This window comes from Myodes glareolus, chromosome 18, assembly GCF_982192425.1.
Source record: "Myodes glareolus chromosome 18, mMyoGla1.1, whole genome shotgun sequence".
Classification (NCBI taxonomy): Eukaryota; Metazoa; Chordata; class Mammalia; order Rodentia; family Cricetidae; genus Myodes; species Myodes glareolus.
Genome location: NC_142043.1, coordinates 69,781,378 through 69,792,205, shown reverse-complemented (window position 1 = coordinate 69,792,205; position 10,828 = coordinate 69,781,378). Strand labels below are relative to the sequence as shown.

The 10,828-nt window shown below is 57.9% G+C and overlaps 2 protein-coding genes across 3 annotated transcripts; one reads left to right on the top strand and one right to left on the bottom strand.

Annotated features, from left to right (window-relative positions):
* The first annotated feature begins 15 nt into the window (after positions 1–15).
* On the top strand, positions 16–1,481 carry Sapcd1 (suppressor APC domain containing 1). Of its 2 annotated transcripts, XM_048437905.3 has the most exons (4): positions 16–261; positions 490–630; positions 1,063–1,152; positions 1,350–1,481. In XM_048437905.3, exons 1-4 carry the CDS (start codon positions 16–18, stop codon positions 1,437–1,439), a joined length of 567 nt encoding a protein of 188 aa, XP_048293862.3. In that variant the 3' UTR covers positions 1,440–1,481. The 2 variants fall into 2 exon arrangements, with proteins under 2 accessions (XP_048293862.3, XP_048293861.3); XM_048437904.3 differs by lacking the exon at positions 1,350–1,481 and having other exon boundaries at positions 1,063–1,296.
* A 335-nt stretch (positions 1,482–1,816) lies between these two features.
* On the bottom strand, positions 1,817–10,690 carry Vwa7 (von Willebrand factor A domain containing 7). The gene is made up of 17 exons (XM_087898529.1): positions 10,474–10,690; positions 9,939–10,187; positions 9,245–9,526; positions 8,783–8,879; positions 8,147–8,257; positions 7,623–7,818; positions 7,034–7,203; positions 5,936–6,048; positions 5,616–5,732; positions 4,642–4,830; positions 3,963–4,095; positions 3,703–3,855; positions 3,533–3,625; positions 2,947–3,248; positions 2,737–2,876; positions 2,360–2,534; positions 1,817–2,285 (listed from the first exon to the last, which is right to left on the bottom strand). The coding sequence occupies exons 2-17, from the start codon at positions 10,170–10,172 to the stop codon at positions 2,103–2,105; spliced, it is 2,688 nt and encodes an 895-aa protein (XP_087754655.1). The 5' UTR covers positions 10,173–10,187; positions 10,474–10,690; the 3' UTR covers positions 1,817–2,102.
* Positions 10,691–10,828: the final 138 nt, after the last annotated feature.

The window sequence follows — 10,828 nt, the reverse complement described above, 5'->3', positions numbered from 1 at the left end:
AAAACAGACTGAAGGATGGCACATAGTTCAAGGCAGGCCTCTCTTGCCTTAATCCTGGCCTCAGAGGCTGAAAGACAAGGCAGGATGGGTAGAGGGCAGGGCTTGGGGAGGAACCAGCCCGGGCTCCACCCTTCCCACGTCAGAGCCATGGGGAGCCCAGGTCCTGGTGGGCCACCCCAGGTGCAAGCGCCCTACACTGTTCTGCTGCTTCCACTGCAGACAAGCCGCCAAGACCCAGGGGCCCTGAGCTTCTTCCTCTGGGTGAGTATTAGACCAGGAGGTCTTGGGACATCCCCTCCCCTGATCGGCCCTTGATCTATTTCCACTCAACTGAGGACCCACAAACTTTCCTTCTGTGTCCCCTTGCCATCCAGGTCCTCAGTGGCCAGTCTGAGCTCACACGTAGTGACCAGATAGCCATTTAGAAGTGTGGGCCATAGCTAGGGTCCTGCTAGGACTGAGAGTTTGGCTTCTGTTTGTCTAAGGCAGCTGCAGATGATGCAGGCTCTGGAGAGGGAACAAGACGCTCTGTGGCAGGGTCTGCAGCTGCTGGAGCAGGGCCAGGCCTGGTTTGCAGACCACCTAAGGGAGGCACAGCAGCGGCAGTTGCATCTGGGGGCCCTCGGTGAGGTAGGGAGCAGCCTCCTGGGCATGGGCTGGGGGAGGGAGACCTAGCAGAGCCTGCTCTGGAAAGGAGAGGGTTAACGGGCAGGGATCATGAGGTGGAACAGCACTGGGATGACAGGATGGCACCCATGTTCAGCCAGTGACATTGTTGTCTGCATTCCATTCAGAGGGACTCCATTTGACCACAGAGTGGGGAGTGGCCTGTGTGTCTGTCAGAGGGCAGGATGGACAGGGAGGAGCCATCAGGAACAAGAATGGGGGTAGGGGGGCTGATACCATGCAGTCTGAAGGGAGCGGCAGTGTTAAAAGAGATTGGATTTTCCCACCTGTCTGGGAGGGTTCTGGGACGAGGGAACCCAGACCAGAAGAGCAGCCTGTGGGAGGAAGTGGCAGGTAGATCCCTTTCCAGCACAAAGTCACCTCCAACCCATCCAGGATTTTCTAATGAACATAGACTCAGCGACTGACTCCCCACAGCTCACCCAGATTCAAAAGGTGAACGCTTGTTTGCGCTGTCTGATTCAGGTGAGCCTCTTGTTTTCAATGTACAGACTTTGGGGAGGTGGGGGGCTTTTGGAGTCGCAAGGCTGGTTCCTGCCTGGCCCAGAGCCAGGAGGAAATGCCAAGGGAGGAGAACTTGTGGTAGCAATGGACAGACTAAAGGTGTGACAGACCCTGGCCCACAGGGGAAGCAGGGGCCAGTCTGGTTCTCTCTCCTGTAGGAGTTGTCACAGCAGCAAAAAGAACTGGCCCAGTCCGAGGGAGAGGGAGAGATGGCTCAGCGCGGGCAGAGGTGCCTGACCCGTGTGTGAACCCTCCCCTCCCAGCGTCTCTGGGGAGAAGGCACATCACGGGAGCCTCCTTCAGCCTTAACGTAAACTAAGCTAAGACACTGCCTGGATAAAGTGAAAACAGTGCCTGCTGGGCCCTGCCCTGCCCTCCTTCTGGAATAAACAGCAACTTTCCAAAAAAACCCTTTTGTGTGGTTTCTGTTCGGAGTAGGAAAAGCACCTCATGGAAATCTGTCACCATCTGTCCCAGCGTCTAGGGTGTGTCTGGCTGATGTTATTTTTGAGACAGGGTCACACAGCCCAGGCTGGCCTTGAACTCAGAGCAGCCCTGTTACAGGGGCTGCAGATGTGGACCACCTTGCCAGTCTGCTTCTTTAGGAAAGAGAAGGGAGCCAGGCGGTGGTGGCGCTCGCCTTTAATCCCAGTGCTCAGGAGCCAGAGGCAGATTTCTGAGTTTGAGGCCAGCCTGGTCTACAGCGCAGGTTCCATGGCAGCCAGGGCGACACAGAGAAACCCTGTCTTGGGGAAAAAAAAGAAGCAAAGGAACAAATGTGCACGTGTGATAGAAGGCAATCCCGATGCACGTGTGATAGAAGGCAATCCCAATGCAGTCAGGAGGGCAGGGCCCTGAGGCCATGTGACATCATCCCACGCTGCAGAAAGGAGTCCCTGAGGGGCTGCATGTCACCAGGATGAGCAGCCTAGCAGGAACAGCGCCCCTCCAAGTGTCCCCCACCAGGCTCTGCTGACCACCCCTCCCCCAGCTCTGCCCTGAGTCACCAAAGTGGAAGAGAGCAGGGTAGGGGTGGCTGGAGGCAACACTCGGCCAGAGGAGCGGGCAGGGGTCTCCAGCTGATCCTGCGGATCCTGCAGAGAGAGGGGGACATTACGGTGGGTGTGCCCAGCTTTGGCAGCTAAGAGGGAAAGCAGAAGCAGCTTACCTGCGAGGCCTGGGCCAGCACCAGGAGCCGGAGGAAGGCATGGGTCGGGGGCCCTGGGTTGGCTCCTTGGCCCACCGCAGTCACAGTTACCATCACTACATTGTCAGGGGCTGCTGAATCCGGGACCTCCAGCCACAGGCGTCCCCAGGCAGACTCGTTCAGTCCCAGGCGAGCCCTGCAGAGTGGACAGAAGGCTCCGGGTAGGGATAGATACAGCCAAGGCTGGAGCCAAGCAGAGGACTCTTGGTGGAGCCAAGCAGGGTTGAGGACTGAAGGCCAAGAGGTTGGGGCGTGGGATGAGCCCTTGAGCCCCGGTCCCTACAGAACTGACTTGGTGGAGCCAGAACCCAAGCAAAGGTGGATGCGGGGAATCTCACCTGGAGAGGTTGGAGGTGAGCGAGAAGCTAGGGTTGACAGATGTCCTAAGATCAAGATCCTGGGGGCCAGAGAAGCTGGCAACATGCAGGCTGAGAGGGACCTTGCTACCAGGAACCAGGGAACCTGGGGGGCCGCTGAGCTGCAGGGAAGGGCAGGTTAGAAGAGCTGGTTCCGTCTCCCAGGCCCGGCCCGACCTCACTTCTCCTCACCTCCAGGAGCACAGGAGCCACAGAGCAAGGCTGGGGGGCAGTCCTGCGCAAGCCCCGCCCCCCTCCATCCTGGCCAAGCAGCTCCAGGGAGAACGGTGCAGAGCCAGACAGCAGTGTGGGTGGCAGCGAGGCAGCAAGGAGGCCTCGCTCAGGGGGTCCCACAGGCTCCAAGGGCACCCGACCCAGATGCGTGCCCTCAGGGACCCTTCGAAGGACAACGTGGGAAAAGTGTGGCCGGCCGGCCTCAGGGCTCTGTCTAGAGAGGAGCCCTGTCACTTCTACCAGTAGCTGGATCTGGAGACCTGAGGTGGGAGGGAAAGACAGTGGTCACAAGCCACAGGAGGAGGCGCAGGGAAAAGGGATGAAGTCTTGAACTGGACGGGGTCATGTGAAGTCCACTAGGCTGGAACAGCCCATTAGTGCTCTTTACTCATCAAACATGACGCAGACACGTTTGTATTCACACACACACACACACACACACACACACACGCAGACACGTTTGTATTCACACACACACACACACACACACACACACACACACGCACGCGCACGTGCACTCAGGGCAGGGAACAGTCTATATTACCTGCCACTGGCTGAGTCAGGGGGTAGAGGCCAGGGTGGGGTCCGTCCTCCACAGGGATCCCGAAGTGAAAGAGGAAGTCCAGGGAGGTCTGGGCTGGGAAGGAGGCAGTCAGACAGAGGACCATGGTCACCGTGGTCACCACACCCCTTCCAGGAGCCTTCTCTCCTTACCTTGTACTCTCACCCGGGGCATTCCCTCAGCTGCTACCTGGATCTCCCAAGACCCCGTCTGAGGGGGGTCAGTCATGGCCACTGTCCAGAACTGTCCAAAGCGACGAGTGTGACCCAGAGGACCTACGCCCTCCTCTGGACCCTGGGACACCCCTGGGATGGGGACGAGAGACTGTCACACGAAATAATCTTCTTCCCCCTGTTGTCCCCTTGTTCTCCACTCTCGATTCCTGTCTGCCTTGAGCCCCACATGATGGTACCTGCAGGGCTCTTGATCCAGAAGCTACTGATGTCCCCGTGGATCCGGACTGTGACATTCCGGAGCAGGCTGTCCACAGCAAACACGCGAGTCTCCCCAGGGAGGAAGACCGGAGGCTCCAGGGGAAGGGTCACCTGCAGATGAGGGCAGTCGAGAAGAAAGGAAAGCTCGGACTGAGGGGAGGGGTCCTCAGCAGGGCACCGGGCCAGGGACAATGAATGCTACTGTGCTTGGTGCACAACTGGAGGACAGGGATTCAGGGTGAGGCCATCATTTCTTGTTCCCCTTCACAGATGATGAATGGTTAGGTGTGGTGGCTCACGCTTTTAATCCCAGCACTCAGAAGGCAGAGGCAGGAGGATCTCTGTGAGTTCAAGCTCACGGCCAATCTGGTCTACACAGTGAGTGAGTCACAGGCCAGGCCGGCCAGGACTACATAGACCTTGCCTCAAAAACAAAAACAAAAATTCTTGTCTCGGCCCTGGAGACCAAGGTGGAAGCCAGGAGGGCAGTTACGGACAGGGAAGGCAACGTGGAAGGTTTAGAAGCCATGGATCTGGGGCGGGGGACACACGATCACCTTGACTTCCCGCCCCGACGTTCTACAGGAAGAGGCACAGAGCGTCCCAGACCTCAGATCTGAGCTAAGGACATGAACCTTCTCGGCCATGGTCACTCACCAGACCGCCAGCCATGCTCTCCCCAACAATGGCTGCCACATCCTGGATGTGCTGGTCTTTAGTGAAGATCACCTCTCCTCCCGACGCCAGGGCAACTGCTTCATACGGTTCAAACCGCGAAGGCGACAAGGCCTCCCGCCGCACTCGGCCCTGAGCCCTCGATGGGTCTTCAGTTACTAGGAACGTCACCTGTGGCCAAGTGACAACCCTAGGCTGGCTTGCCAAGTGTAATGGGCACACAGTCCTTGTGCTGACAGCTAAGCACTCGGGAAACCAGGAATGTTAAACACACGGGGTCGTCTCGGCAATGGAAAAGATGTACATATGCCCGCCTGGAAAGGGCGCAGGCGTAGTTAACGGTCCCGGGATCTGTGCTGCCTGTAGGGCCAGGCCTCACCTGAGCCCCCAGACCCTTCCTCCCTAGGCCTCTATCTGAGCTCTGGGTCTCAGTCACTGGAAGGCAGGGCGGATGTACTTTGCAGGTTTATTATAATTGTTACCAGGAAATTTTTTTCCAAGATCATATTGTTCTTTTTTTTTAAATTATGATTTATTTATCTTTTATTTTATGTGCATTGGTGTGAAGGTGTCAGGTCCCCTGGAACTGGATTTTCAGACAGTTGTGAGCTGCCATGTGGGTGCTGGGAATTGGACCCGGGTCCTCTGGAAGAGCAGTCAGTGCTCTTAACCACTGAGCCATTTCTTCAGCCCCGATCATACTGTTCTTAAATATGTCTGACGTGAACTGCCTGGGGTCAAACTCTAGAATCTGAACCAACACTGGCTCCCTTCTTGCCTCATGCAATGGTTTCTTTGCCAGCTCCAGGGTCTGCGAAGACCCCACAGCCCTCCCTTGAACAGTTCAGTACTGCTAAGGGTGTGGACCCCCACTCTGGAGTAGGTTAAAGGTTTGGGGTGACCCTACATGAGACCGCCGTCTTTTCCCTTCTTCGGGCAGCTAACGCTGTGCTCACCCTGCAGCGCCGCTCCCGACTCAGAGACTCCACCCGGTTGGTAAGAAAGGCATCCTTGGGGGAGGCGTCAGTGAAGACGAAGATGTCTGAGAGCGGAGGTGTGTGCAGCAGGGCTAGCTGATGAGGAAGGAACGGCTGCCGGTAAACATGGTGGCAGAGGGAGTGGGTGGAACCAGGGAGGGCAGAGCTCGGGGGCCCTGGAAGGAAGCTGGGAGACAGGGGAGAGGGTTGTCCAGCTCCGGCTCCCCCTGGTGGCAGGGCCTGGAAAGGCAGCGTAAGAGGGAAGGGAAAGGGAGGGGCAGGGAAGGGGGCCACCGGACCTCCAGGGCAGACAGGCACATCTCAGGCTCATCTCCGCCTCCCAAAGCGTGGATCTCGTTGAGTTTCTGCCAGAAGCTATCAGGGTCACTGGTTGTGAAGATGGGGCCGAACCCTGGGCAGGGGAAAGGAAGGTCAGATGAGTGGGGCAGGTAGAGACCGCGGGAGCCGTGAACCTACCAATGTGGGTGCCATACCCAGGTCCTCTGCAAGAAGAGCAAGCTCTCCTAAAGGCTGAACCATCTCTCCAGCCCCACTTCTAAGATGTAATGAGAGAAAATAACAGCTCTCACCTAGGAGGCTCACTGCGAGAACTGAATGAGCTGGGGAATTTGTTGTTGTTGTTTAAATATTTATGTATTTATTATGGATACAATATTCTGTCTGTGTGTATGTCTGCAGGCCAGAAGAGGGCATCAGACCTCATTACAGATGGCTGTGAACCACCATGTGGTTGCTGGGAATTGAACTCAGGGCCTTTGGAAGAGCAGGCAATGCTCTTAACCGCTGAGCCCTCTCTCCAGCCCGAGCTGGGGAATTTGGAAGCTAATGGTATTGATTCACGCGTCCATGAAGCATGTGGTAAGTCCCTACTTAACGTCAGGCAGGCACTCTGAGATGCATCAGACTCCAGCCTCCCCTGAAGGTATCTCAGTCCAGGACCCACCAGCCATGGCCCGTCTCAGATGGTAAGCAAAGGACTAGCTGGCCAGCCCGAGGTGGCCGGGTAGGTGTTCTACTTGGTTGGGAGTAGAACTAAGCATCCTGCCTCTCCACTGAACAGACCCATCTCTTCATCCTGATCTGTAAGGCTGCAGCCTGGAGAGAGGCCCAGCAGGAGGAGCGCTCGCTGTCGTTGCCGTGCAGACCAACATGACGGCAAAACAGCCATCACATTTTATATTTGTAAAATAGCCTGCCTAAGCCGGCCCTGGGCTTGCGAAAGTGCCACCATTTTAGAGACAGGGGAAGCAGCTACCCTTCTACATGGACACAGGTTCCAGCAGACGCTCACCATGACAACAGGTAGCACGGCCCTGGGGCCCACCTCCAGTGTCCGCCCTGGGCCTCCTCCCTCCAGCCCTGCAGACCAACACTACCTGGGTCATGGAAGGGCACCAGGACGTAGAAACTGGGCTCCGTGGGGCCGCCTTGCCGCTGCTCCATGATGCGGCGCGCCTGGATCTTGGCTGCGTTGATTTCCTCACCCATGCTGCCTGTGGTGTCCAGGACGAAGCTCAGGCTGGAGGCTGGCGTGATGTCCAGCAGCCTGTGGTCCAAGTCAGAGGTCCAGTGAAGGCTCTGCGCTTTTTCCCCCAGCACCCGGTCCCTCAGATCCCCTGGGAGCACTGACCAATCCCCAGCACCCGGTCCCTCAGTCCCCCAGGAGCACTGACCGATCCCCAGCAACCGGTCCCTCAGTTCCCTTGGGAGCACTGACCGATCCCCAGCACCTGGTCCCTCAGTTCCCTGGGAGCACTGACCGATCCCCAGCACCCGGTCCCTCAGATCCCCGGGAGCACTGACTGATTCCCAGCACCCGGTCCCTCAGTTCCCTGGGAGCACTGACTGATTCCCAGCACCCGGTCCCTCAGTTAACGGGGAGCACTGACCGGTCCCAGCACTCAATCCCTCAGTTAACCAGGAGCACTGACTGATCAGCGAACCCATCTGCAGCCGCCCACCCACCTGGAGAAACCCCCGTCTCCCAGGCGGCTCCGCAGAAGGCTGAAGGCCTCGATGGAGGCGAGGAGGGCCACTTCTGCAGCTGGGAGGTGCTGCAAGTGGTGTGGGGAGAAGCGTGGAGATGTGCTGTCTTTGTTGATGCCTCCCTGTGGGGGCTGGGAGCTGCTCTGGTCAAAATAGCCCCCGTGGCTGCACTTCCCTGGGTTGAGGAGAGAGATCAGGCATGTAAGGGTTAAACGTCCACTAACCACTAAAAAATACAGGGTCCTGGCCTGGCCTCTCACCCCTCAGCAAGGGAGCATCAGGAAATGACATTTTGTGTAAATCAAGAGGGCTCAGGGTCTCTCTGCATCCAGACCCAGCCCTGCCCAGGCAACAAAGAAAGACGGGGTCTCCTCAGAGGCCTTTATCCACCCACCCTGTCCCTATTCCCCCGCCCTTTCCTAAGGAGACAAACAGGGTCCTCTGTTAAAAACAAAGAAAGTAACTCTCCCTTCTTCCTTCTAGGGACCTTTCCCATCTGGTACCTGGAGGTTTGGGGAGATCCATTCCAAAGTATCCAGAGGTGAGCAGTGTGGAGTCCAGCAGATTCCCAGGGCAGCTCAGCTCCTCACAGTCAGAGCAGGTGGGGTCACCCACTGGGAACAGAAGGCAGGGCTGTAAGCCAAGTTCAGCCAGCTGCACTTTCTCCCTGGTTACCTAATGCCTTCCTCTCACAGGGCTGGAAAGACAGAAGGGACCACAGGCACCTTGGCCTGGCTTTCTGCACTAGGTCCTGGGCTCAGTATTGGGATGTCTGAGATTGGAGCTGGTGTACAAAACCCAGACGTGTGGGGTCTGCAGTGGACAGGAGCAGCTCCCAGTGAGTGGGGGGTGTGAGGGGCTTAGAGAGAAGGCTGTGGAGTGGAGCAGGCGTGGCTGGGCAGAACAAGCCTCACGGAAGACTGTATACAGAGCTGGTCCACGGCCCTGGATGTTTCCCCTGTGTGATGCTGAGAAAGCCACTCAACTGTTCTATCCGTGAGCCACACTAAGAAAACTCATCGTCCTTGCAAGGATAAAGCAACGTCACATCCTATGAGACCCCGGAAGGTGACAGTGATGCGTGCACTGAGGAGAGGGGCTCCCTGAGCCCCCACTTCCACACAGGGTCACGGCCATACCTTGTGCCAGGCTCCAGAGCTCCAGTCTTGGCCAGAGGAGGTGAGGGTGTGGTTGCCGCTTCCCCAGCTCCACCCAGTTGCTGTGGCTGTAGAAATCCTGGCCCCCAGGCCAGAGAGAAGGGGAAAAGGCATGGATTTGATCTAGCCAGCATCAACACCACGCTGACCTGCAGCCTGGTGGATAGTCTCTCCTCCGTCTCCCCCCCCCGTTACTGTTATTTACTGTCCCCCACTTCTGTTCTCATTGCCCAGATGGCAAAGCCTTTTGTTCCAGCCTTTTCTGTCTTGGGGTCTAAGTCAAGTGCTTTCTAGTGGCCCCTAGGATAAACTGACATCTGCCACTTCTACGTCTTCCTCTCCTTTTCCCTCCTCTGTAGCCCCTCCTGCAGGACACAGGAAGTACTGCCGCCACCCCACCCACCCAGAGAAGGGGGAGGCAGGTTAAAAGGCACCATGAGTCACCTGCAGGGCATGAAGTGCAGCCCCTAGGCGCTGGCGGGCCAAGGTGTGCTCAAAGGCTCTGGCGGCCACCAGGGTCTCCCGCAGAGCCCCCACCAGGAGCGTGCGCCCCTGGACCAGCCGTTCAGCATCAAAGTGCAGGTCAGGATTGTTCTTGGAAGCTGGCAGGAAGTCTTGGGCTGCATTGGCACGAGCCACCTCTCCCAAAGCACCTCTGAACCGCCGGGAAGGAGACCCAGGTCCAAAGTAGGCAGCAAAGATGTCATCGGCAAGGAGGGTACGGCCCTAGCAAGAGTGGTGAGGGAAATGGACTCCGGAGAAGCCCCTGGCTTCTGTCGCTGCCCGAGCAGCCTTAGCAGCTGGCACTCCAGGCTGGGCAGGAACAGGATGGAGGGTGACCAGCCCCACTAGGGAGCGTCAGATCTGCACTGTTTTCTACGGAGCCCTGCCTGACCTGCCTGGCTGGGCACTATGTAACAAACCCAGGTTGGCCTTAACCAGCAACTGTCAACTGCTCGGATCACAGGCATGAGCCCCACATCCAGCTAAGTATACTTTCCCAAGGCTGGAGGATTCTGGTGTTGCATAGGGGGAGTGAGAAGTGAGCAGGTGAAAGGTGGGTGAGCCTACCCTGACCACCAGGGCCCTGAGAAACCACGGGGAATGGTAGGATCTGAGAGGATCCAGGAATGCTCACCTTGTAGTCCTCCAGACGAAGGCGTGGTCGGCCTGGGGGTGGGTGCTCCAGAAAGAGCTGGAGGGTGACATTGAGAGCAGCCTCCTCAGTCAAGTCCTGGTGAGTGAGAGAGCCAGGGGCCGCCAGGAGGCTCCAGATGTTGGGAAAGAAGGCAGATGTTGGGGACAACAGCAGCTGAAGCAGAAGCAGTATTGGGGGGCCCAGGTGGGACAGGGGCACCTCCACAGGGAGCATGGCTGAGTCATGGACCTAGGGAACAGAAGGTTCTCAAGGGAGAAGCCACCCTCCCAGGGTAGGCCTTGCTGTCTCCATGGCACCTGCTGTCCACTTCCTGCTCCGCCTCCGGTGCCTCATCTACTCCAGCCTGGCTCTCGCACCCTCAACCTGCAACCCATCTAACCCAAGGGCCCATCAAGCCAATAGAGCACACACCTGCCATCAGAGGGGTGGGAGGCTCCTCAGGGCTCTTTTCCTACACCAGGCTGAGCCCCAGCCCTGCCCCATGAACAGGAAAGTCCCCTCAGGCCTCTCCTACCTGGTTGCTGAGTCTCCTGGGCAGTGCTGGCCTGGCCGTGGAGTCACAGGGCACTTAGGTCAGAGTTATAATTAACTGGCCTCAGGAGAGTGGGAGGAAGGCCCTTAGCAAGGGGTGAGGACAGGCAGCCCCAGGCCTCTTCATTCATGGCACCCAGGGGGACGAGATGCAGTGAGTCGGGGTGGCTCCTTACCCAGCGCAGGCAGTGCGGTGAGGTGAGCTGGGAGGAAGGAGCCAGCAGCAGAGCAGCATGACTCAGGCCTGGCACTGTGCCAGGCACAGACCCAGCCAGCCGCATCCTCTGCCCACCAGGACCCAGGCCTGGCTGCTAACTGGCAGCCTTACTGCCGCACAC

Bases quoted from the DNA above. Each gene is read 5' to 3' on its own strand.
- Sapcd1 (XM_048437904.3), top strand. From the start codon at position 16: ATGGCACATAGTTCAAGGCAGGCCTCTCTTGCCTTAATCCTGGCCTCA. The intron at 262-489 runs GTGAGTATTAGA...TGTCTAAGGCAG, and splicing joins CCCTGAGCTTCTTCCTCTGG to CTGCAGATGATGCAGGCTCT. The intron at 631-1,062 runs GTAGGGAGCAGC...CAACCCATCCAG, and splicing joins ATCTGGGGGCCCTCGGTGAG to GATTTTCTAATGAACATAGA.
- Vwa7 (XM_087898529.1), bottom strand. From the start codon at position 10,172: ATGCTCCCTGTGGAGGTGCCCCTGTCCCACCTGGGCCCCCCAATACTG. The intron at 4,831-5,615 runs GTGAGCACAGCG...ACTTGGCCACAG, and splicing joins GTCGGGAGCGGCGCTGCAGG to GTGACGTTCCTAGTAACTGA. The intron at 3,626-3,702 runs GTAAGGAGAGAA...CCTCCTTCCCAG, and splicing joins GCCCCGGGTGAGAGTACAAG to CCCAGACCTCCCTGGACTTC.